Source organism: Idiotropiscis lumnitzeri, chromosome 18 (assembly GCF_059441095.1).
Source record: "Idiotropiscis lumnitzeri isolate Australia: NSW breed Sydney's pygmy pipehorse chromosome 18, RoL_Ilum_1.0, whole genome shotgun sequence".
In the NCBI taxonomy this organism is placed as follows: domain Eukaryota; kingdom Metazoa; phylum Chordata; class Actinopteri; order Syngnathiformes; family Syngnathidae; genus Idiotropiscis; species Idiotropiscis lumnitzeri.
Window position 1 is genome coordinate 15,391,190 of NC_142408.1, and position 25,638 is coordinate 15,416,827.

The window sequence follows — 25,638 nt, forward strand, 5'->3', positions numbered from 1 at the left end:
GGAGGGGGGCGAATTGTTTTCTTCTTGCTGGACGGGGCGTAACATAAAATACTGGCTTTAGTAAGTGAATAAATACAAAGTGAACCCAATGACTGAAATTAATCCAATTAATTCATTTTATTACTCGTGAATTCAACCTCAAACTAAAATAATTGTGATTATTATTTTTTCCATAACAATGTAAAAATTTTACAACAAAGAAAATTAAATATACCTTTCCCACCTTGCAAGTGTTATCACTGATGCACCCTCTCTTGACATTTTCAGCTTCACTTGATAAATAGATGTCCTCTTCATCAGCGTTGTTCCATGTATCCACCTCCAGATGCACTGAATTTAAACGAAAGTCCTGGATGCAGCCTTCTGTTAGGGGAATATTTGCAGTTTAAAACAGTCAGAATAAGACAAAAGAAACAAGTAGGGGTTGAACCACACCTCATTGTTGGATCAACTTTCTAACTTCACAGTGATGGTTATACGCAGCTTGAGGTCAATTTATCTGCAATCACCTGTTTTGACAACAGCACTAATGCCTCATTGAAATCAACAGGTGGTGGTTTTGTGCTACAAACTGGCAGTGGTGCCTCAATTGTGTGGAAGTGCTGCTCCCACCCCTGACCCACTCATCCAATTACAAATCACAGATACCTTGATAATCTAATGGAGAGTTGTCTCATTATAATACGCCTGCTACAATCCATGTAACACAACTACAGTTCGCTTCTACATATTTTTGCAAAGCGTTCTCTATTCTCGTTGTCCGCTGACCATTTTATTGTTTGTGGAAAGCGTGCATTCAGCTGTCAACCTGACTAATGAAAAGTAATATTTATATTTATGTATAAATGATTATAAGTGCAAATATATCGATTTTCTAAATTGCAGACAATTCTTTTTTTTCTTAAATGTGATTTTTTTTAATCCGCTAACATCAATATAACTTCTGTAGACCATAACATTATATTTTTAGTTTTCTTCAAAAACTTTTGTCTGACTTTTTAGAAGTGGAAGAACAGTTCAATAAATCATGAGGCCAGGTGTCGCACTGTTGCACATCAGTGCTTATAAGGCATATTAGTATCAAAAAAATTATTATTTGCAATGTAGAATGATGAAAGAGCCACATGCAACTCTGGAGTCACAGATCGCAAACATATATTCTGTTGGGAGTTGTGACCCTGCAGTTGTGTTGCATGAATATATGTTAAGAGATTTGTTCTCTTCGAGGCCATTATTTGTGTCAAGGTCTTTATGGGGGTTTGAGGAAGAGGAGGACCCAAATGCAGGGTAGCCAGGCCGGGGTAACATAAATGGTATTTAATAACAAAAAACAAACAAACATAAAAACACGAAACAACTGGGAGCAACAAAACACAAGGAATTTACTTAACAGAAAAAGGAGACATAGGCAGGAGGACAACTGACGTGGACAATAACAGGGACATCTGACAAGGACAATGCACCGACAAGAACTGAAAGTAAACATGGTACTTAATACAAACAAATTAACGAGAAAATGAGGAGCACCTGGACAAGACACAAAGGGTTGGAAGGACCGGATTGGTTAACACTAGGGCTTGGGTAGACAAACAGGTGGACACAATGAACATGACGAGACACACCAAACACAAGGAAAAAATTATGAAACTAAATACTAAACCAAAAAAAACAACAAAGACGATTATGACAATTTGAATGTGATTGGATGAATGTGTCTGTGCATCTGGAGGCTCACACAGCAAGTTGACAAATGAAAATATAAACATCAGTATAATATCACTAAACAGTGATGTCATTGTTTAATTGACATCAACTTCTCTATCATCTTTGTGCCAGGTAGAAAAAAGCTGAAGTTCAACCCCTAGTATCACAAACATCCCATGTTAAATCATACATTTCTATTACTCAAGCAATACAAACTTTTTGCTGATCTGATAGACATAATGTAGAATTTAATCAGGGGTGTACATAGATGGTGCATACATTTGCATGCGTATTAAAAATGTTAATTCAATTATGTCAATGCAAATTTGCATACCAAGCATACGACATTTTTCTTTTTGGAAATTGCTCCAATTGTTTAATATTCAGAGGGAAGGTTCTAAATAGATTTGTTCCTTTCTCAGTTCAGTTGGTTCTAGCAGCTCACATATGCTCCACAAATAACTTCTAAACTCATTTGGCAAGGCCGCTGTTGAAGTGGCAGGCATCGTGGGCATGTTGGTTGAGCTGCGCAGCTGTTACAATTGTCCATCAACATATGTTTTGATGTGAAACCAGTCCGTAGTGAAATAAAGAGCCGTTGCCTTAAAGAATAGTGACAAATCAGCCGATTGCGCAGTTGTAGTTAGGCATAGACAATGAATTCCTTGAAGGGGCCATATGAGAAACTTAAAATGGTTGTTGAGGCCCAAAACAACATCTTTCTATAAAACAGTAATTTGTATTGTATTAATAACCTTCTATATGTTGTTATAAGTTAAATATAAATTAATTATATAAAAATAAATACAAATATAAAAACTGGATAAAATAATTCAAATTACCGTATTTTTACGGCCATAAGACGCACTGCATCAAAGGGCGCAACACCAGTTGAGGGTGCTATTTCCGTATTTAATGCATATACTAGGTGCGCCGCACTACAAGGCACGCTGAGCACCGGTTCCCCTCAAGGATGCGTGCTGAGCCCTCTCCTATACGCCCTCTACACCTACGACTGCAGCCCAGCCCACGGCAACAACACCATCGTCAAGTTTGCTGACGACACGACAGTGGTCGGTCTGATCTCGGAAGGTGACGAGACAGCCTACAGAGAGGAGGTAAAGAGGCTGACGGCTTGGTGCGAGGACAACAGACTGCAACTCAACATTGCAAAAACAAAGGAGATCGTCGTCGACTTCAGGAGGAACAAGACGGTACCGCCCCCCCTCTGCATCGAAGGCGTGTGTGTGGAGAGGGTCCACACGTTCAAGTTCCTGGGAGTACAGATCTCCGATGACCTTTCTTGGACTCACAACACCACAGCAGTGGTAAAGAAGGTCCACCAGCGTCTGCACTTCCTGAGAGTCCTCAGGAAATTCAACCTGGACAGGAAGCTGCTGCTGGCCTTCTACCACTCGTCCATCGAGAGCCTGTTGACGTACTGTGTCTCCACCTGGTACAGCGGCTGCACTGAGGCGGACAGAGTGAGGCTCCAGAGGACAGTCAAAACAGCGCAAAGGATTATTGGCTGCCCTCTCCCCTCACTGTCGGACATCTACACCGCCCGGTGCCTCAGCAGGGCTCTCAACATCGTCAAAGACAATACCCACCCAAACTCCCACCTGTTCGACCTGATGCCCTCTGGCAGGCGCTACAGATGCATCAAATCGAGGACCAATAGACTGAGAAACAGTTTCTTTCCGAGAGCCATCTCTATTCTGAACTCTCACACAAACACGAGACCACCCTTACCTTGCAGAACAGCATCGTGATGTGTTTTTATATACCCTATTCAGTATTATTTTCCATTGCACTCTCTTATTTATCTAATTTATATATTTGTCTGTATTATTGTTGTATTGCACTGGAGAGGGGAGCTCTCTAATCTCGTTGCACTCTTGAGTACAATGACAATAAAGGGATTTCTAATTCTAATTCTAATTCTAGTATGTCTACATTTGAACCGCCATGCGGAAGCCAAATTTTGTTATATGTGGATGATATTTTATTAGCTTCAACAAACATACAAAATTGTAAAATAGACACTGTTGCTTTATTGTGTCATTTAGCCAAAGAAGGTCGCAAGGTAAATAAAAACAAATTACAGTTGTGGAGAGAACAGGTTAAATATTTAGGTCATAACTTAAGTAAAAGAGGAAGAACAATTTTAGAAGACAGAAAAATGTCTGTCTTGCACGCTCCTAAACCGTCAACTAAAAAACAGATTACCTATTTTCCAGGCCAGAGGGCGCTCTTTAAAGTCCCTAATCTTCCCCATAACAAACAAAGCGCCTTGTAAAGCGACGCGCCCATTATATGACTGAACATCACTCTCGACCATCAACCCTTTTACTCATTGGGCTGTTCGGAGTGCATGTTAGCACACCCTGCTGGACAGAGTCTGAGTCATCTATGCTTCAAATTGACTGTGACTTATACATTATGTGACTATGGTGTTTGGGTGATGGTGTAGGAGAAAGCTGGACAAAAGGGCAGCTGTCCACAATGTTGTAGTCTGTCTAATCATTTATGTTATTGCAAGCAAGAAACGTCCCAGGTTTAGACAACAGACTGCAAAAAGCCCAAAGCACAACAGCACATCTCTCTAAACAGCCATGCACATCTCTCTAAACAGCCATGTGATTGGCTGAGTCCGAGTGGCTCCCAAGAAGCCATTGCTGTAATTGGCTAAGGCTGAGTGACTCCCAAGAAGCCATTGCTATCATCTTTTTCTGTTATTTTTATTTCTTTTGGGTATATAGATGGCATGAGAGATACATGTTTTGTGTTAATCTTATTTCTTTGTTTCATTGTTTACTTGTATGCAGTATGTTTGAGTTTTTTTTTTGGTTTTGATTTGAAACCGTGACTCGAAGGAGTGTGGTGACCAGTGAAGTCCCTCCCCTGACATTGCCATGACACCTTTTATTGGTTAAAGTCAGTATTATTGACAGTGATTCCTTATAGTTTCAGGACATCTGTCATTGAGACGGGGTGTTACCTCTGGCAGCGATCCCTTAGAGGATTGAGTCCTGGTGAGCTGGCATCAGCTAGCGCGAGCAGCTCGCGAGCAGCTGAGCTAGCGCGAGCAGCTCGCGAGCAGCTGAGCTAGCGCGAGCAGCTCGCGAGCGGCTGAGCTAGCGCGAGCCGCTCGCGAGCGGCTGAGCTAGCGCGAGCAGCTGAGCTAGCGCCTTGTAGTGCGGCGTGCCTAGTATATGCATAAAATACGGAAATAGCACCCTCAATTGATGTTGCGCCCTTTGATGCAGCGCGTCTTATGGCCCTAAAAATACGGTATGTCATTTTTGGGACTTACGAATTATTGTAGAACGTGGATTCCAAATACTTGCACCACTTTCCAAATTGATGTACGAAGATAATTTAAAAATGTCTTCACCTTTGCAATGGACCACAGAAGCAGAGCGGACATTTTGTGATATCAAACAGGCCTTGGTGCCTAGTTCGGCCTTAGTCTTGCCAGATTATTCTAAACCCTTCGTTCAGATGGTAGATTGCAAAGGTGATTACGTGACATCATTATTGGCTCTACTATATGGTGATAAACTAAGGCCTGTGGCGTATTATTCTTAAAAGTTACATAATGTGACACGTGCGCTTCCTCATTGTGTAAGAGCTGTTGTAGCAGCGTCACTAGCTGTGGAGAGCAGCTCAGCGGTCGTGCTTTTTTATCCATTGACCTTAAAAGTCCCACATGCGGTATCTGCGCTGCTACTGCAGACGAACATGATATTTCTGTCATCAGCACGACACTTATCCTGTATGGCTGTTTTGTTATCACAACCGCACCTCACGTTAGAAAGATGCACAGGCTTAAACCCAGCAACTTTAATGCCACTCCCTGATGATGGTGTTCAACATGATTGTCAGGAACTGGCCGAGCAAACGACTAAGTGCAGAGCTGATCTAAAAGATCAGCCTTTACAGAACGGAATTATTCTTTTCGTTGACGGGTCATCTAAGAAAAACGGTTATGCGGTGGTTACATTAGACACGGTGTTAAAATCTGAACCACTTCCTTCTCATTATTCAGCTCAAGCTGCTGAGTCGGTAGCCCTATCTGAGGCATGTAAGTTAATGACTGTTAAAGCAGTAAAAATCTATACTGACAGTCAATATGCTTTTTTGACGTGTCATGTATTTGCGCAATATTGGAAAAATAGAAGGATGATAACATCTACTGGAAAACCCATAACACATGCTGAACTCCTATCTAATTTGTTATATACTGTTCAATTACCAAACCAAATTGCAATATGTAAATGTTCCGCACATACTGCGGGTACTGATGACATTACTTTAGAAAATGCGTTCGCAGATAAGACAGCAAAAGAAGCAGCGACCAAACTCTTTATAGGTGTGGCTGAGTGTGCGCCGCTAGATAACGTTCTACGAGACCACATCCTTATAGACATGCAACAACAGAGTGCTGTGGAAGAGCAAAAGCTATGGCTAGATAAAGGAGCTATTTTGGCTTATGGCATATATGTCAGTTCAGATAATAAACCAATTCTTCCAAGAAATCTTTTTCGATGGGCTGCTATATTGACACCTGGTGTGTCACATGTGTCAACCGGAGGGATGGTAGGACAGATTGTTAGGTTGAAGATATATTTTATCCCATATTTTATTTATTTATATTAGTATTGCAAAAGAATTGTTCCACAGCGTGACCTATGTTGACCATATGGATGAGAGGACTTCACAGAGAGGCGGATGCCTGAGGACTGGATCTGCGTCTGCGGCATCAGGGGAGGTGTGCCGAGACACACCTCTGAAACAAAAGGACAGACTTTAGGTGCCAGAGCACTGAGGGGCATATCTGCCTTTTCAATCGGTTGACGACTGCCATTGATGTCTGTTTTGCCTCTCGTGTCTGAGATGTTTGCATGTTCCTGCTGGTGCTCCCCCCTTCATTCCTTAAGTGCAAATACATTGTATTGTTAGGGACTTCCCTAATAAAATAGAGGGCTCGGCGGAGTGTGCTCCAGAACGAAGTTGGAGATGTAACTGAGCACACCTCCGTTCGTTCTCCTCGCGAGTAAAAGATCAACTCTTGTCTTCCTTCCATTCATTTTGCCTATGTTCAGTGAATGCTTAGGTGATTGAACCTGACACAGATAAACCAATTTTATACAACATATGGCTTTAATTCATTCTCCAAAAATTTTTTGTAGAGCCTGTATGATCTGTGCTCGACACAATTCTCAGGAAAACATACGCCCAAAACGAGGACAGTTTCCTCAAGCATCCATATGGATTTTATTGAACTGAGTAAAAGCGAAGGTAAAAAATATTGTCTTGTTATCATTGACGCATACTCAAAATGGGTAGAAATTTTTCCAGCAAAACAAGATGCACTGTCAGTTGCGAAATCATTATGTAAAGATATAATACCAAGATATGGCATACCAGAAATAATTTATAGTGATAATGGAACACACTTCGCAAATACAATCATAAATAAAATTGGGCAAATGTTTCACATAGCCTTAAAACACCATTGTTCATACCACCCCCAGAGTGCAGGCCTGGTGGAAAGAATGAATGGAACGATAAAAAATAGACTGAAAAAATGTATGGAAGAAACTAAACGTCCTTGGACTCAATGTATAGACCTTGTAAAATTACATATTAATATTACAAGTTCCACAGGACTGACACCTTATAAAGTTCTTTTTGGCAGACCAAATTTAGATTACCTTATTTTTCCACACAGTGGGAAATTGATAATGAGGCCAACCTAGCTGATTACATGCGGAAAACTTTAGAGAAAAGAAATTAATTGACAGTGCCAGAAAGCGATTGTACTTCTCTTCAACAGGACGAACAGGTCGTTCCGGGAGACTGGGTTCTGATCCGTAGCCTAAAAAGGAAACACTGGAACTCTCCGAAGTGGGAAGGCCCACACCAAGTTCTGCTGACCACACCAACAGCAGTAAAAAATGCCGCACGAAACACCTGGATACACCTTGCTCATTGTAAAAAGGTCTTCTCAATCAAGACACCCGACAAGGGAAAGGTAGCGAAGTCTGGTGACTAGGTGGGAGCAGATCAATAGGATCTGAAAACATTTTAGGCCAGTGAAGAACTAAAAGCCACCCCACCCTATTAGGGGTCTCTCGGTCGACAAGACTATTGCGTGGATAAAAATTGGGATTTTGTGTTGTGTAGTTTTAGTTGCAGTGAAAGCTTTGTATACACCAATATATACACCGATAGATAATAATGGACATTCAACTAAAAACCTTAGATTACCTGATAAAAAGAACTTCATGTGCTAGGAGCAACAGTATTGCTAACTCTGCGACAATGATTTGTTTGCCAACTAATAAAGTGACAACTGCTATTATACCATGGTCCCAAGTTAAATTGAATGAAGCATCCGTTTTCAAAGTAGGACGACATGCGTATAGTGCACAAAGTTATGGACGTCTGTATACATGGTACTTAACTGCGAGAACTAGAAGATGGGATGGACTGGTAGCAGAAACGGGACAAGACTGGTCTGATTGGACTACTGAAAAATGTGCAAAAACCCTGCGGAAAAAACTTTCATTAACACACGTAGCGGTAGGGTTTCAGTTAACTATTAACTCGACAAATTAGGGATGCGACAATAATCCATGTGAAGAATTAGATTTAAGCCCATATTCTCAAGGGGTAGATCCTTATCATACTATTGTAATTTGTGTATCTACCGTTTTAAAGAATCCCGTTGAGGCTACCCCTGCAGAAAATTTAAAGACTGAAACTTCGATAAATAAACGATCTAAAATGGTGCTAAAATTAAAGGGAAAACTTTCTGTAGATGATCACTTTTTAGCTGTTACGGGAGTTACACAATTAGGAAATAATTGGCTACTATTACTGGAATCAGCTGCTAAAACTGCAAATTCTAGCTGTGTTTCATGCATGGGTCCGAGACCATTGCTATGAGTAATTCCAGCAGCTCTTCCATCAAAATGTCTTTGAGAAGTAATGGCGAAATTAACACCTAATGCGGACTTCATTGCTTGGAATGATGTGTACCCTGTGACTAAGGCAACGAAAGATAAGCCTATCTTTTCTACTGATGTAGCAGTAGCTAACTTTACTTGTGTGAATCTCACAGGAACGCAAAATAGAGTGGGAAGCTTATCTCCAGCGTGGTGTAAGACAACTGTGCTCCAAGCAGGTACACTACTGCCACGCAGCGACGTGTGGTGGTGGTGCGGGGGTACTAAGTTATTTGATTCATTAAAGGACGCAGTTGTAACTTGTGCATTGGTGTCACTTCTTTTACCAGTGTCTATTTTTCCATCCACAGCAGGGGACATTCAAAGAGCAGTTGAAGCCCACGAATCCCCCTATTATAACTCCAGGAAAAGATGGAGTGCTTCCTGGAGGGATGGTGATGTGACCTATTTGGATGCAATTGGCCAACTAAGGGGCATACCAGATGAGTATAAGTTGGTAAATCAAGTCGCAGCGGGGTTCGAATCCATTCTTCTTTGGATAACACCGAATTAGAATGTCGATCGAATAAATTACATACACTATAACGAGAAAAGATTGGGGAACTTTACTGAAAAGGGATTTATAGCTATTAAAAAACAATTGGCAGCAACATCACTCATGGCATTTCAAAACCGCATCGCGGTGGACATGCTGGACAGGCAGAGAGGGGAGGGGTTTACGCCATGGTTGGGGACCAATGTTGTACATTCATTCCTAACAACACTTCTCCGGAAGGCTCCCTCACAAGAGCCATTTCAGGCTTGCACACCCTGAACCGTAAGATGAAGGAACACTCAGGTGGGACGACCTCTGCATGGGATGAGTGGTGGAACAAAACATTTGGTAAATATAAAAACATGGTATTTTCTGTAATGATTTCTATAACAATGTTCACCTCAACCCTTGTACTGTGTGGATGTTGTTGTATTCCCTGCATTCGTGCTTTGCTTGTCCGGAAATATATCCTTTGATTAATTACAGAGGTGCTGGTGATGGAGGAGACACTGATGTGTTCTGTGGGATTACTTTAATTAATCAAAAATTGAGTGGCCAATTTAGCGTGTGATTAACGGTATCCATAGAATGCAGAACATTTTTTGTTGACGTGAAACAGCCAAGTGCGTAACAATGCTATGGCCATAAGCCTGTGAGTCCAAAGCTAATAGTTAAGATTTAAGAGCTATTTTATGAAATAAATTTCAATTAATAAATTGGATATACATACCTGCTGTGAAGATGCTCTACCTGAGCTTGTTGGAAACATGACCGCACCTTGCAACGAGGTGAATCGCTGACGGCCATTTTGCTCTCTTCTTTGCATATGCGTGGGTAAAGGAATCGCCGCTCGACTGACTTCCCTTGGGACCTGTCTGTTGCCTGCGTGACGCAATCCTAATTTGCATGTTGTGCTGATCCGTCCTCTCACAACTTGATTCGTATCCTCAGCTGGCAATTTATGTGTAGTGAAGATTCGGGGTCGTAGAAAAGAGAGTTGTATTCACAAAACATTTTACTCTCACAATTTTAATTTGTACTAAAAAAAAATCAAATCCTCATAACTCTAATTTGTACTCACAGGAAAGTAATTGTGTGAAGGCTGAGGCCTTCATTGTGTGAAGGCTGAGGCCACGTTATTCTACTTTTTTCTTCCTCGCCTTTTTTCGGCGCGTAACTACTTCCACAGTTTTCATCCGATTTTCACCGTTCCAACTTCGTTCTATTCCAAAAATTCACGCCTCGCAGGCTTCCATTTTTCATGTCTTCATCTTTTTCCCATTATGCACCATTTCACTTTATTCACCCCCAAAAACCCCATTCATTTCCAATGGGAGATTCAACATTTCACTATTAAATGCTTCAAAATTTAAATTTAACCCATTCTGGTCATTCATTTCACAATCCAGTATCCCCTTTCACACTTTCACCTCATTCACGCTTCATAAATTCATCCATTCCCAATTTCACTTCTTCGGCATGCAACTACTTCCACATATTTCATCCGATTTTCACCGTTCCAACTTCGTTCTATTCCAAAAATTCACGCCTCGCAGGCTTCCATTTCTCATGTCTTCATCTTTTTCCCATAATGCACCATTTCACTTTATTCACCCCCAAAAACCCCATTCATTTCCAATGGGAGATTCAACATTTCACTATTAAATGCTTCAAAATTTAAATTTAACCCATTCAGGTCATTCATTTCACAATCCAGTATCCCCTTTCACACTTTCACCTCATTCACGCTTCATAAATTCATCCATTCCCAATTTCACTTCTTCGGCATGCAACTACTTCCACATATTTCATCCGATTCTCACCGTTCCAACTTCAATCTATTCCAAATATTCACGCGAAGCGTGCTTCTATTTTTCATGTCTTCACCTATTTCCCATAATTCACCATTTCACTTTATTCACCCCCAAAAATTCCATTCATTTCCAATGGTACATTCAACATTTCACTATTAAATGCTTCATATTTGATATTTAACACATTCAAGTCATTCATTTCACATTGCCGTATCCCCTCTCACAACTTCACCTCATTCCCCCTTCAAAAATTCATCCATTCATCCATTCCCAATTGCACTTCTTTAGCGTGCAACTACTTCCACATATTTCATCCGATTCTCACCGTTCCAACTTCAATCTATTCCAAATATTCACGCGAAGCGTGCTTCTATTTTTCATGTCTTCACCTATTTCCCATAATTCATCATTTCACTTTATTCACCCCCAAAAATTCTATTCATTCCCAATGGGACATTCAACATTTCACTATTAAATGCTACATATTTGATATTTAGAATAGAATAGAATAGAATAGAAATCCCTTTATTGTCATTGTACTCAAGTGTGCAACGAGATTAGAGGGCTCCCCTCTCCAGTGCAATACAACAATAATACAGACAAATATATAAATTAGATAAATAAAGAAGACAGTGCAATGGAATTCAGTACTGAATAGGGCATATAGAAACACATCACAATGCTGTTTTGCAAGGTTAGGGTGGTCTCGTGTGTGTGTGAGAGTTCAGTATGGAGATGGCTCTCGGAAAGAAACTGTTTCTCAGTCTATTGGTCCTTGATTTGATGCATCTGTAGCGCCTGCCAGAGGGCAACAGGTCGAACAAGTGTGAGTTTGGGTGGGTATTGTCATTGGCGATGTTGAGAGCCCTTCTGAGGCACCGGGCGGTGTAGATGTCCGACAGTGAGGGGAGAGGGCAGCCAATAATCCTTTGCGCTGTTTTGACTGTCCTCTGGAGCCTCACTCTGTCCGCCTCAGTGCAGCCGCTGTACCAGGTGGAGACACAGTACGTCAGCAGGCTCTCAATGGACGAGTGGTAGAAGGCCAGCAGCAGCTCCCTGTCCAGGTTGAATTTCCTGAGGACTCTCAGGAAGTGCAGACGTTGGCGGACCTTCTTTACCACTGCTGTGGTGTTGTGACTCCAAGAAAGGTCATCGGAGATCTGTACTCCCAGGAACTTGAACGTGTGGACCCTCTCCACACACACGCCTTCGATGCAGAGGGGGGGCGGCAGCGTCTTGTTCCTCCTGAAGTCGACGACAATCTCCTTTGTTTTAGCAGTGTTAAGGTGCAGTCTGTTGTCCTTGCACCAAGTTGTCAGTCTCTTTACCTCCTCTCTGTAGGCTGTCTCGTCACCTTCCGAGATCAGACCGACCACTGTCGTGTCGTCAGCAAACTTGACGATGGTGTTGTTGCCGTGGGCCGGGCTGCAGTCGTAGGTGTAAGGGCGTACAGGAGAGGGCTCAGCACGCATCCTTGGGGGGAACCGGTGCTCAGCATGAGGGTGGAGGACGTGTAGGGGCCGAGCAACACAGTCTGGGGTCTGTTGGTCAGAAAGTCCTTAATCCAGATGCGTGTGAGGGCAGGGAGGCCGAGAGTGTCCAGTTTGGCGACGAGGATGTCTGGGATGATCGTGTTGAATGCCGAGCTGTAGTCCACAAAGAGCATCCTTGCATAGCTCTGCTGTCGTTCCAGGTGGCCCAGCACAACATGCAGAGCAGTGTCGATGGCGTCCTCAGTGGATCTGTTAGCCCGGTATGCAAACTGGTAGGGGTCCAGAGTGGGAGGAAGGCAGTCCCTGATGTGCTGGAGAACCAGCCTCTCGAAGCACTTCATAATGACTGGTGTGAGAGCAACAGGACGGTAGTCATTCAGGTGGACGGCTGGTGACTTTTTGGGGACAGGAATAATGGTGGAAGTTTTCAAGCAGGAGGGGATGACTGCCTGAGCCAGGGAGCGGTTCAAGTCGTTCATTTCACATTGCCGTATCCCTTCTCACACTTTCACCTCATTCACCCTTCAAAAATTCATCCATTCATCCATTCCCAATTGCGCTCTTTCTACACGCTACAGCTTCCCCATTTTTTATCTGATTCTCACCGTTCCAACTTCGATCAATTCGTAAAAGTCACGCCATTCAGGCTTCAATTTAACCCCCCCAGTTCACCCCCCCACAAATTAACCTCCCCGCCGCCCTAATCCAAGTTAAAACAGGTCAACATGTTCAGTACACAATCAATAAAAATGGCTGTCCTCATGAAAAACTCATTCAAAATGAGCTTTGACACCACCTTTTCTTTTGAATATTTTTTTAACATCTCTTCATGAGAAAAATGAGTTTGTGACTGCCCGCCAGTGACTTAATTCTGGGTTGCAACGGAATTAGGGCCGTTGGGATTTGATTGATTATTTCACACATCTGGCCTTTGTGTTTTCCTTTCAATAATGTTTGTGCAACCGTATTTGGGCTGTAAACAAAAATGTAAACATCTGTTATACTGCACTCAAAGTTCGATATTTTTGCATGCGCTCACCTCAAACTTCAGCGGATAACAAAAAAGGGCGGTGCTTTGTTTCGTATTGGCGCTTCGAAATGTTGTGACGGTTTCGGAGCATATGATGCACACTGGTTTTGAATCGGCTGCAGCCAAAACGAAACTAAATTTCTCTGTCCATTCATTTAAAACAACACGCATCGACCTTGCTAACTTTTTAGCAAGGCATACTGTCAGCAGCACTCTCTTCCGGTCTGCTGCGCAATTGGCAGTGGATCGTAAACAAAAGATGTGATTGGTTCAAATCAGTTATGCCTTTTACGGAAAACTAGAATTGCAGCGCCAACATTTGCGTTTGCGAATGCGCCCTGAAAAAAAAATCATCATAGATTGGTCATGGGTCCGGTCCGAAACAGCCCGCGGTCCGGATCCGATTTTCACTGTTCCAACGTCAATCAATTCCAAAAATTCACGCCATGCAGGCTTACATTTAGCCCCCCGGTCCCCCCCCCCCCTCTTCAATTACTGCCCCTCCCCCCTTCACCTCCATACGAACCATTAGCTCATTCAACTCACCCTTGATGGGGTTTATCTCGGATTTACTTTAGCAGCCCCCCAGTACCACCCCCAAACCCCACCCCACTGCGGTAGCCCCCCCTCAGTGAGTCAGCAATCTTGGAGAGGGATGTCAAATACACAGTCAGTGAACCACATGTGACAACACCAAACCAGAACTGAACCGGAAGGGACGTCACCGAACCGGAAGTGACGTCACCAAAACCGAAAGTGGTCGGGAAATGACGCCATTCGACAGTAAGTGACGTAATTCTCTCAGATTTGAACCGGAAGTGACATTTTTCAATCGGAAGTTGACCGGATTCTCTTGATTCACTCTATTTGAGTGTCAGAAATTCATCCATTCCAAATGGATCTTTACAATTCACGGGTACACGGTTCCAGTTAGAAATTCAAAACATTTATTTCGGTCATTTCACATAACCTTTTCCTCTCTCACATTCTTCATTCACTGCATTCATGTTACAAAGATATCTTTCCCCATTCATTCCTGGCTTTCCCAGTTCTATTATTGTGTAAAGGCTGATTCTATACTGGCATTTGTACATGCTCATGTGGTTCAGAGGTTAAGCACTCGTTTCTTAACCGGCAGGTTGCTGTTACAAGTCCCGACAGTGGAACTTCATTTTATTTTTTTTTTTAATTGACACAATGTGCCCATGCTTTCACATTATTCACCATTTTACATCATAATATTATCTCAATCAATTTATTCATATTCATTTCCATTTAGTGTCATTCAACATCATTCACTATCATTCAACATCCTTCCATCTTCCATCATTCACTATCATTCCACATTCTCATTCAGAATCAAAATCAGAATCAGAAATCCCTTTTTTGTCATTGTACTCAAGTGTGCAACGAGATTAGAGAGCTCCCCTCTCCAGTGCAATACAACAATAATTCAGAAAAATATATAAATTAGATAAATAAGAGAATAGTTAGTGCAATGGAAAATAATACTGAATAGGATATATAAAAACACATCACGTTGCTGTTCTGCAAGGTAAGGGTGGTCGTGTGTGTGTGAGAGAGTTTAGAATGGAGATGGCTCTTGGAAAGAAACTGTTTCTCAGTCTATTGGTCCTTGATTTGATGCACCTGTGTAGCGCCTGCCAGAGGGCATCAGGTCGAACAGGTGTGAGTTTACACCGGGCGGTGTAGATGTCCGACAGTGAGGGGAGAGGGCAGCCAATAATCCTTTGCGCTGTTTTGACCCTCCTCTGGAGCCTCACTTTGTCCGCCTCAGTGCAGCCGCTGTACCAGGTGGAGACACAGTACGTCAGCAGGCTCTCGATGGACGAGTGGTGGAAGGCCAGCAGCAGCTTCCTGTCCAGGTCGAATTTCCTGAGGACTCTCAGGAAGTGCAGACGCTGGTGGACCTTCTTTACCACTGCTGTGGTGTTGTGACTCCAAGAAAGGTCATCGGAGATCTGTACTTCCAGGAACTTGAACGTGTGGACCCTCTCCACACACACGCCTTCGATGCAGAGGGGGGGCGGCACCGTCTTGTTCCTCCTGAAGTCGATGACGATCTCCTTTGTTTTTGCAATGTTGAGTTGCAGTCTGTTGTCCTCGCACCTCCTCTCTGTAGGCTGTCTCGTCACCTTCCGAGATCAGACCGACCACTGTCGTGTTGTCAGTAAACTTGACGATGGTGTTGTTACCGTGGGCCGGGCTGCAGTCGTAGGTGTAGAGGGCGTATAGGAGAGGGCTCAGCACGCATCCTTGGGGGGAACCGGTGCTCTGCGTTCGGGTGGAGGACGTGTAGGGGCCGAGCAACACAGTCTGGGGTCTGTTGGTCAGAAAGTCCTTAATCCAGATGAGTGTGAGGGCAGGGAGGCCGAGACTGTCCAGTTTGGCGACGAGGATGTCCGGGATGATTGTGTTGAATGCTGAGCTTTGCATAGCTCTGCTGTTGTTCCAGGTGGCCCAGCACAACATGCAGAGCAGTGGCGATGGCGTCCTCAGTGGATCTGTTAGCCCGGTATGCAAACTGGTAGGGGTCCAGAGTGGGAGGAAGGCAGTCCCTGATGTGCTGGAGAACCAGCCTCTCGAAGCACTTCATGATGACTGGGGTGAGAGCAACAGGACGGTAGTCATTCAGGAGGACTGCGGGTGACCTTTTGGGGACAGGAATAATGGTGGAGGTTTTCAAGCAGGAGGGGATGACTGCTTGAGCCAGGGAGCGGTTGAAGATCCTGCAGAAAACATGTGACAGTTGGTGGGCACATGCTCTGAGGACCTTGCCTGGTATTCCGTCGGGTCCAGTAGCTTTCCTGGGGTTAATAGCCAGTAGCGCGCGCCTCACATCGTGTTCCTCTACGGTGAGTGGGGGGGAGTTGAGGCATGAAGTGCGGGGTGTGACGGTTGGGGCGAGTCAAAGCGAGCGAAGAAGCAGTTAAGCTCCTCTGCCAGCGATGCACTCGGGTCTGCAGAGGTCGTGCTGCTGCCTCGGAAGTTGGTGATGCTCCGTAGACCCTGCCACACCTCCCGTGGTCTGTTCAATTCTATTCTCTACGATTCAAACTCATTCAATTTCATTCTCTATGATTCAAAATCATTCCACATCCTTCCACCCAGATGGCTTCAACTCCTCAGCCTTCAGACGCGATTTCTTCAGAAAATGCATTCTCTAGTTATAGTTTCTATTTTATTTCTCGCCTTTTTTCGGCGCATAACTACTTCCACAGTTTTCATCCGATTTTCACCATTCCAACTTCGTTCTATTCCGAAAATTAAAGATAAAGATAAAGATGTCCTTTAATAGTCCCACAATGGGGAAATTTGAGGTGTTACAGCAGCAAAGATATAGATCACACAGACTCGGCTGCGTAATGTAGCCGTTAATGTATAACATCAGCAGCAGACATTCATAAAAAGCATGCAAATATACACAGTATAAATGTATATACAACATATACAAGAGTCCGGGGAGCAGCCCAGGACAGAGCTGGCCCTCCTCACTAGTTTGTCCAGTCTCTTTTTGTCCCGGCCCGAGATGCCTCCTGCCCAGGTGACCACTCCAGAGAAAATGACAGATGAAACCACCGAGTCATAGAAGTTCCTGAGGAGAGACCCCCGAACGCCAAAGGACCTCAGCCTCCTGAGTCGGAAGAGACTGCTCTGACCCTTCTTATAGAGAGCGTCTGTGTTGTCGCTCCAGTCCAGTTTATTGTTCAGATGAACACCCAGGTACTTGTAAGTTGAGACCCTCTCAACGTCTGTTCCCTGGATATTCATTGGTGCAGGTGGAGAGTGCCGACGCTTGCAGAAATCCACCACCAGCTCTTTGGATTTCCCAGCGTTGATTTGGAGGCGGTTCTGCTGACACCAGTCCACAAAACCCTCCGTAACCCCTCTGTACTCCCGATCGTCTCCGTCAGTGATGAGGCCGACAATCGCAGAGTCATCAGAGAACTTCTGCAGGTGACAGGTGGAGGAATTGTATTTGTAGTCCGAGGTGTAGAGGGTGAACAGGAAGGGTGCCAGAACAGTTCCCTGCGGCGATCCCGTGCTGCAGAGGAGCACGTCAGACACACAGTCCAGTGTTCTCACATACTGTGGCCGGTTTGTGAGGTAGTCGTGGATCCATGTGATGAGGTGGTGGGCCACTCCCGCCTGCTCCAGCTTGTCTCCCAATAGGGTGGGCTGGATGGGGTTGAAAGCACTGGAGAAATCAAAGAACATGATCCTCACCGTGCTCCCTGCCTTCTCCAGGTGAGAGAGTGATGTGTGGAGCAGGTAGATGATGGCATCATCCACACTGATGCCAGGCTGGTATGCGAACTGGAGTGGGTCCATTCAGGAGCTGACCAGGGGGCGCAGATGGACGAGGACCAGTCTCTCCAGGGTCTTCATCAGATGAGACGTCAGCGCCACTGGTCTGAAGCTGTTGAGCTCCTTCGGAAGGGGTGTCTTTGGAACCGGAACCAGGCAGGGCATTTGGGTGCTGTGTTTGTAGCCTGCTCACAGCTGCAGTCACTACGTCACAGGCTGTCTCACTGTTAGCAGAGGGTGGCACGTACGCCACCACCGCGATCACATGACTGAACTCTCGCAGTAAATAGAACGGACGCATGCTAACAGCTATCAGCTCAATGTCCCGACTGCAAAGTTGATCCTTAACAGTTATGTGCCCAGGGTTACACCTTCTATCATTAATAATGACAGCCAGCCCCCCCCCCCCTTTCCTCTAACCGCTCTCCAGTGTCCTGTCCGCACGTAGGATTTGTAAGCCGTCCAATTCCATGGCGGCGTCCGGTGTTAGCTCTGTTAGCCACGACTCTGTGAACATCAGCAAGCTAGCCTCCCGGAAATTCCTCTCGTGCCGGGTTAGCGCTGTTAGCTCGTCCATTTTATTGGGAAGGGATCGAATATTCCCCATAATAACGGACGGGAGGACGGGGTGGTATCGTCTCCTCCTTGCCTGGCGTTTAGCCCCTGCACGACATCCCCATCTCTTCCTCCTCAGCTCGCGGGGGATATCGGGTCTCGCTCCAGGAGCCGGCGCCAGGTTAGCACGGAGTGCTCACAGCTGAACTCTTGAGTACACGATCGATCCATAGCTCCGAGTTATGTCTCCGGACACGGTCGTGCAAAAAACAGCCCCCAACAGCAGTAAAACCACCACAAGTTGGATGTCCACTGCTGCGATGAGGTAAAATAAAATAAAACAGGGTAAGGGAAAAAACACACGAAGAAGGCTCAATAGTGAACTACGCTGCTGTAAACAGGCAGCCACTCGCACGGCGCCGGAACCGGAAGAAGGAAAATTCACACCTCGCAGGCTTCCATTTTTCATGTCTTCACCTATTTCCCATAATTCACCATTTCCAATGCAAGATTCAACATTTCACTATTAAATGCTTCAAAATTCAAATTTAACCCATTCAGGTCATTCATTTCACATTCCAGAATCCCCTTTCACACGTTCACCTCATTCACGTTTCATAAATTCATCCATTCATCCATTCCCAATTGCACTTCTCCGGCGTGCAACTACTTCCACATATTTAATCCGATTTTCACTGTTCCAACTTCAATCTAATCCAAATATTCACGCCTTGCATGCTTAAATTTTTCATGTCTTTACCTATTTCCCATAATTCACCATTTCACTTTATTCACCCCCAAAAATTCCATTCATTACCAATGGGAGATTCAACATTTCACTATTAAATGCATTCAATTACCCCCTCCTCCCCCCTTCACCTCCATAAGAAATATTAGCTCATTCAACTCACCCTTGGTGGGCGCATCTCAGATTTACTTGAGCAGCCCCCCCAGTGCCATGGCCGGTAACCCCCCCCCTCAGTGAGTCAGCAAACTTGGAGAAGGACGTCAAATACAGTCAGTGAACCACGTGTGACACAACCAAACCAGAACTGAACCGGACGTGACTTCAACGAACAGGAAGTAGACCGGAAGGACGTCTCCCGAACCGGAAGTAGTCGGAAAATGACGCCATTCGACAGTAAGTATCGTAATTCACTCAGATTTGAACCGGAAGTGACATTTTTCAACCGGAAGTTGACCTGAAGTGACGGAATTCGAACGGATTCACTTGATTCACTCTATTTGAGTGTCAGAAATTCACCCATTCATCCATTCCAAATAGATCTTTACAATTCTTATGTACATGGTTTCAGTTACAAATTCAAAACATTTATTTCAGTCATTTCACATTACTTTTTCCTCTCTCACATTCTTCACTTCATTTACTGTATTCATGTTTCAAAGGTATCTTTCCCCATTCATTCCAGGCTTTCCTAGTTCTATTATTGTGTAAAAGCTGATTCTATTCTTACACTTGTACATGTTTGTGTGGTTCAGAGGTTTAGCACTCCATTCCCACCCGGTAGGTTGTCGGTTCAAGTCTCGATTGTGGGAAATCCTTTTTTTTTTTTTAAATTGACACAATGTGTCCATGCTTTCACATTATTCACCATTTTACATTATAATATTATCTCAATCAATTTATTCATATTCATTTCCATTTAGTGTCATTCAACATCCTTCCACCTTCCATCATTCACTATCATTCCACATTCTCATTCAAATCTATTCTCTACGGTTCAAACTCATTCAATCTCATTCTCTATGATTCAAAATCATTCAATACCATTCCACATCCGTCTACCCAGATGGCTTCAACTCCTCAGCCTCACGCGATTTCTCCGGAAATTGCATTCTGTTGTTCTATGGTGTTATTCTCCCAGCAAGTTTACCATCTTTACCTCATATTTGCATCATAGGGCATAGATAGATCTGATTGTCTTGGAACTGTGGGTGTTCCATTTTAGGATGTTCAAGACAACAACAAAAACAGAGGTTTTTATTTCGCACTGTTTGCCAATAAAAATCACACTGAACTTGATGGTACGAAGTAGTGATTCTCAACCAGTGTATCGCGCACATTAGTGAGCCGTGAGAGATTATCTAATGTGTTGTGGAAAAATATCCAATGTCAATTATTTTGCCCAAAAAAGTATTATTTTCTAATAATTTCCAGGGTGTTTTTTTGTGAATGGCAAACACGTATAGAAAAAGGAAAAAAAAATAAACGCTCTTCAACTAGATGACTGAAGTTACATAATTAACCTGCATGTCCACTTTTTTGTGAATTGTTTTGCTAAGTGGTGTGCCGTGATTTTTTTCCGATGTGAAATATGTGCCTTCGCTACAGAAAATTCGAGAAATACTGGTCATAACAGTCATTTAAACTCCTCAAGATTTTATTTTGTCTTGAAACTGTGTGCTTCACAGCAATACGGTCAAGATATAAAACAAAAGCAAAGTTTTTATTTTGTCCAACACTGTTGTCGTGGAGAGAGACTATGTCTCCCGGCTGGCCTGGGGATCCCTCCGGAAGAGCTAGAAGATGTTGCTCGGCAGAAGGAAGTCTGGGCTTCCCTGTTGAGGCTGCTGCCTCCGTGACCCGACAACACATAAGCGGCGGATAATGTATGGATGGCTGTTGTTGAGGCGACGCACTTTGCTAATACATTAATGAAAACAAATTCAACTGGCCAAGCACATCACGCTTAGCAAAATAATCCAAATTATATTCTTTTATTGTGCGTTTTTAAAAAAAATGCCGTAGTTGAGTTTGCAACAGATTTTTAAGGAAACAACACCCGTTGAATGTTTTACCAAGAAGTTGTTGGTACACGTAGCCCAAGACTCAAAAATTCAAACTCCTCATGTTTTATCGGGTCAAATTTGATCAAAATAGCTTTTAATCTGATGCAATTCATTTAAAAAAAAATCCAGTTCTAAGTGCCGATATCCTAACATTGCCAGCACTGTGATGGCCCTTGTAGTTAGAGCCTTAGGAGCATCCATGCAGAGACTCAGGATGGCCGAGTGGTCTAAGGCGCCGCGTTCAGGACCCAGTCTCCCCAGGAGGCCTGGGTTCGAATCTCAAATTTCCCCATTGTGGGACTAATAAAGGCAATATTATTAATGTGATTTGGCTGAGGAGGCTACAGAGGGACAAGCGGCCCTCGGATTGGCCAGGGGCCAACGGTCTCATATTCAAAGGACCTCAATCGGCCAGGAGGCGGGAGTTGGCATGTCTTCTGACAGCAGAAGCTCCCTCTCGGGACTACAACTCTGCCCTTGGTTTGGACTTGTTTGCAGTTGTCTTTTTTTTGTATTCTTGGGCACTTTATTTGTTTGAGCACCAGCTGATGACTCACATGAACGTCAAAATAAAAACAGCATATTCTTCAAGTTTTGTCACTGGAAATCCTGCGAGAGCCAGTCATGTATGGGCTGGTTGTGCCCCATCAGTAATATCTTGCCAAGATGTGCTCTAAACGTTTACGTTCCAAACAACAGCCACTAATGCTCCTTTGAAGAGCAGAAAAACATGTAATGTGCACCACTGAATATAATTCATACATATTCTTAGAACTAATGTGATACAATGTGACACGTTTGAATTTCTGAAACAGTGCTCAAAAAGTGCTCACCTTCAATGCATCGTCCACTGTAGAAGGGACGATGGCAGTCGCAGTGGTAGTTGGTCCATAGGTCCACACAGTGTCCATGCCCATAGCAGGGGTCAGGCTTACACCACTCAGTCTTTGTACATCCCATATTTTGTTCTTGCTCCTCTTGAAATAATTGGAGGAGGATAGGTTGAGTGTCTATCTTTATGTCTTCCATGCATCCAATGAAGCTTGCCTCACTTAGGGAGTTCTGTAACATTTCATCTGGTGCTCCACCAAAATATACATGGGAGAGGGTTTCCAAAGTCTCGAAAGGGGATTTATTTTTAGCTCTGCAGCCATCTCTGTTACAGCCAGGTCCTTTCATTATCAAATGGATGCTTTTATTGTCCTCAAATACACGAGTATCTCTCCAAAACCCATCATTAACAAAGATATTAAAGGTCAAGTTGAATTCAGTTGCATCAGAAAAAGCTTTCGCATGAAGGAAATCATCTACAATCTCTATAAGGACATAGTTGTCGACATCCCCTCTGTAAAAGAGTAACATATTGGATAATGTTGTCCGGAAGCGAAACTGTATCACAAATTTGTTAGAATTACTGTTTTGAATCTCCGTTTGGATAATTTCTTGAAAAACCTTAATAGGAATGAATCCTGAAGAGGAGAAAGAGAATGTATTCAGCATAGAGCACTGCTCATCAAAGAATCCATGAGCGCACAGACAAGTGTGTCCATGTTCAACTCCATCAAACCATGGATAACAGGTGGCTCCATTTTGACATTCATGGTGGACACAGCCAGAAAGCTTTACACTGCAGTCCTTCCCTCCCCATGGCCAATGACCAACATCTACTTCAGGACAGTGACAAACATAGGAAGCAATGTCGTCTTCACACCAGCCATCATTCTGACAGGGCTGGCTTTCACATTCGTCAAAGTTTACTTCACAAAGAAAACCTGAGGGAAGATGTAAACATACATTTAATCGAAGATAATTGGAAATACATTTGGCATGGCTTTTTTTTCCCCATTATAACCCATTTACCATGCATATGTTGTATTAGTTCTGTAATTGAGTGGTTTAAGTTCAGCAAACAGGATTTTAAAAGGAGTAGGTATACACCTTGTCATTCTACAGTGGTGCGTTGAGATAGGAAGTTAACCAAGCTTGTAAGTGAAAATCAAATAAAATCATTTCCAATTGAAATTAATCAAAATAACAGTAACTGGGAAATCTGCCCCACCCAAAAAGTTGTTGGAATGTGTAATTTTAATGAAGAAAATCAGCAGCAGACAATATGCGCTTTTAAAAACATATATTAATGACTTAATTAGAATTAAAACATCAAGGCAAATTGTACTGGCCTTACACGTAAAACAGTCACAAAGGGTTTCACAAGCCCACCATTGCCAAATATTAGGACCTCTGCTGATCTAAACCCATCAAGCGAGCAATGGAATAGAAACATTTTTTGTCACAATGCATCAATTAAATGCTGCTCTTTTTAGTTTCCAGGTGTGACCCACTAAATATTAGGGGTACAACACAAGTGTGTCTGTATTGAATCGCTCGATACAGTGGTCACAGTTCGGTGCGGTCTGAATCGAACAATACTCAAAATTTTCTGAGGATGAGGAGCAGCGCTGTCTACTCCACCTTTTTATGTGCTTCATTGTCGAGCGCAGACCCATTTACTGCCTCTCCCACATTCATTTTGGCCCAAACTGCATGGGAAGCTCGCTAGCGGTTGCAACATGGCTCCAAGCATACCTGAAGTGGAAGAAGCTCCACCAAACTTCACGTCTAGCGTTTGGAAGTAATTTTTTTTCTTGTTTAATATGCTCTAGATGGAAAGCGTGTCGTAGACTGCAACTTCAACAGTATGTCGCAAGTGTCACACAATGCTAACTACGTCGGTGGAAGTAAAACAAACATGGTAACACATTTACGCTGACATCCCTCCAATGTGAAAATTAGTGGAACATTCTAAGATTCTTGCGCGGACCTATTTCATCAACACTGCAATTCCTGATTTGTACAACAAGACGAGAGTCAAATTAGCTACGGCTTTGTCAGCAGCCCCCGCTGCACTTTCTGACCGTTACGGCACTTGACATCACTGCCGAGTGGGACATTAAATACGACGTTATTCAGAAACAGGTGCTCGAAAGTCACACGACTGATGATTTAACCAGAAGTCTGAAAGAAGTTGCGGAGGATGGAAATTATTTTCTAATGAGCTGTTTATTTGTCAAATATGATGTAATCTTTTTCTTAGAATGCACCAAATAAGATGGGTCATTTCTCAGATAATTTATTTTGTATTCGTACAATATTCTTATTTTTTTTCATGGTGCTGTGTTTTTTTGAATGTTTCTAAGAAAATGAGTCTGGTATTGCTAAATAGATCTATTTAAATGCAAAATGTTTACTTTTGAGTTTAAATAAATGTAAGCAGCTTCAATAAACTATAAATTCAAAAAGAATTGTATCGAAAACATATCAAACCGTGAATTTTGTGTATTGTTGCACCCCTCCTAAATATGTACAGTTTAGTTAATTTGGGATGTTTAATGTGATAAGAGGAAATCTATTTTCCAGGTTGATTTAAAAAATATACATATTCAGACAGCAGAGGGTAGCAGGTCTCGGCGATATGACCTTAAATCAATATCACGATAAATTGAGCAATTTTACCTCGATGACGATAAATGCACGATGTACACCAGGGGTGGGAAAACTTCTTGATCATTGTGTTCTAAAATTTGACAGTACCAGGAGCAGATGTTTTGGTAACCTCACCTCATCGAAGAAAAAAAATATATTTAGAAAGTTAACAAAAGCATTGCCACAATATTTATTACTTGAAAAATCACTGTATTTAGAAAATAAAACATTAACAAGGTTTATTCATTTAATTTTTTTCAAGTTCGGCAGGCCGGATTAAAACGTTTTACAGGGACGCATGTGGCCCCCGGGCCATAGTTTGCCCACACCTGCTGTACAGGATAAGTGGTCTGGATGACAACACATTCTTTTTAGGGTTTACTAGAGTTCATTTAGAGGTTGAAACAATTATTGTTTCGGACGTCACAGGTCACAGCATTCCGAGGCAATTTTATTTCTGGGTTTGAAACGTGCGCCGGAGCATCTGTTTCGGAGTGCCCATCACTTATCGTCATTTCTCCTGCATTTGCAGGTTAGTACTGTGTTGAAATGACACCAATTCCATACATGTATTTCAGCAGTGCCATTAACTTACATATAAGGATTTGTGAAACTTTGTCAAAGGGCTACTTTGTCGATTTGGTGCCTTTAAATGCCATATCAGAAGTGCCTGAGTTTGTGTCATGGCCGTTACTGTTAACGTCTGAAGCTTCTGTGTACTAAGTTAAAAACCATGAGGTTAAGTGTTTTATTTTGTAAAGATTTCAAATTTGTTTCGTTTGTATTATGACTATACCCTGTGTTTGTAATGTAAAATCTTTATTTTTGAAGGCATAAAGCCTTCCCACCCACACACACATAGAGCATAAAATTGTAATAAATTCTGGCAAGATCCGTTGAACAAGCA

General features: G+C 43.0%; 1 protein-coding gene and 1 pseudogene across 2 annotated transcripts in view; one reads left to right on the plus strand and one right to left on the minus strand.

Moving 5' to 3' along the window:
- Positions 1–25,638, minus strand: part of LOC148319656 (protein crumbs homolog 1-like) — a 111,223-nt gene that overhangs the window by 21,764 nt on the left and 63,821 nt on the right. The window contains exon 4 of the mRNA XM_088280825.1: positions 224–363. Within this exon, the coding sequence (XP_088136951.1) occupies positions 224–363 (140 nt within the window). The remainder of the gene's footprint in view (positions 1–223; positions 364–25,638) is intronic.
- LOC148319657 (uncharacterized) lies at positions 4,965–10,471 on the plus strand (annotated as a pseudogene). Its single transcript, XR_015839828.1, has 2 exons — positions 4,965–9,564; positions 10,057–10,471. The product of XR_015839828.1 is annotated as an uncharacterized LOC148319657 (transcript).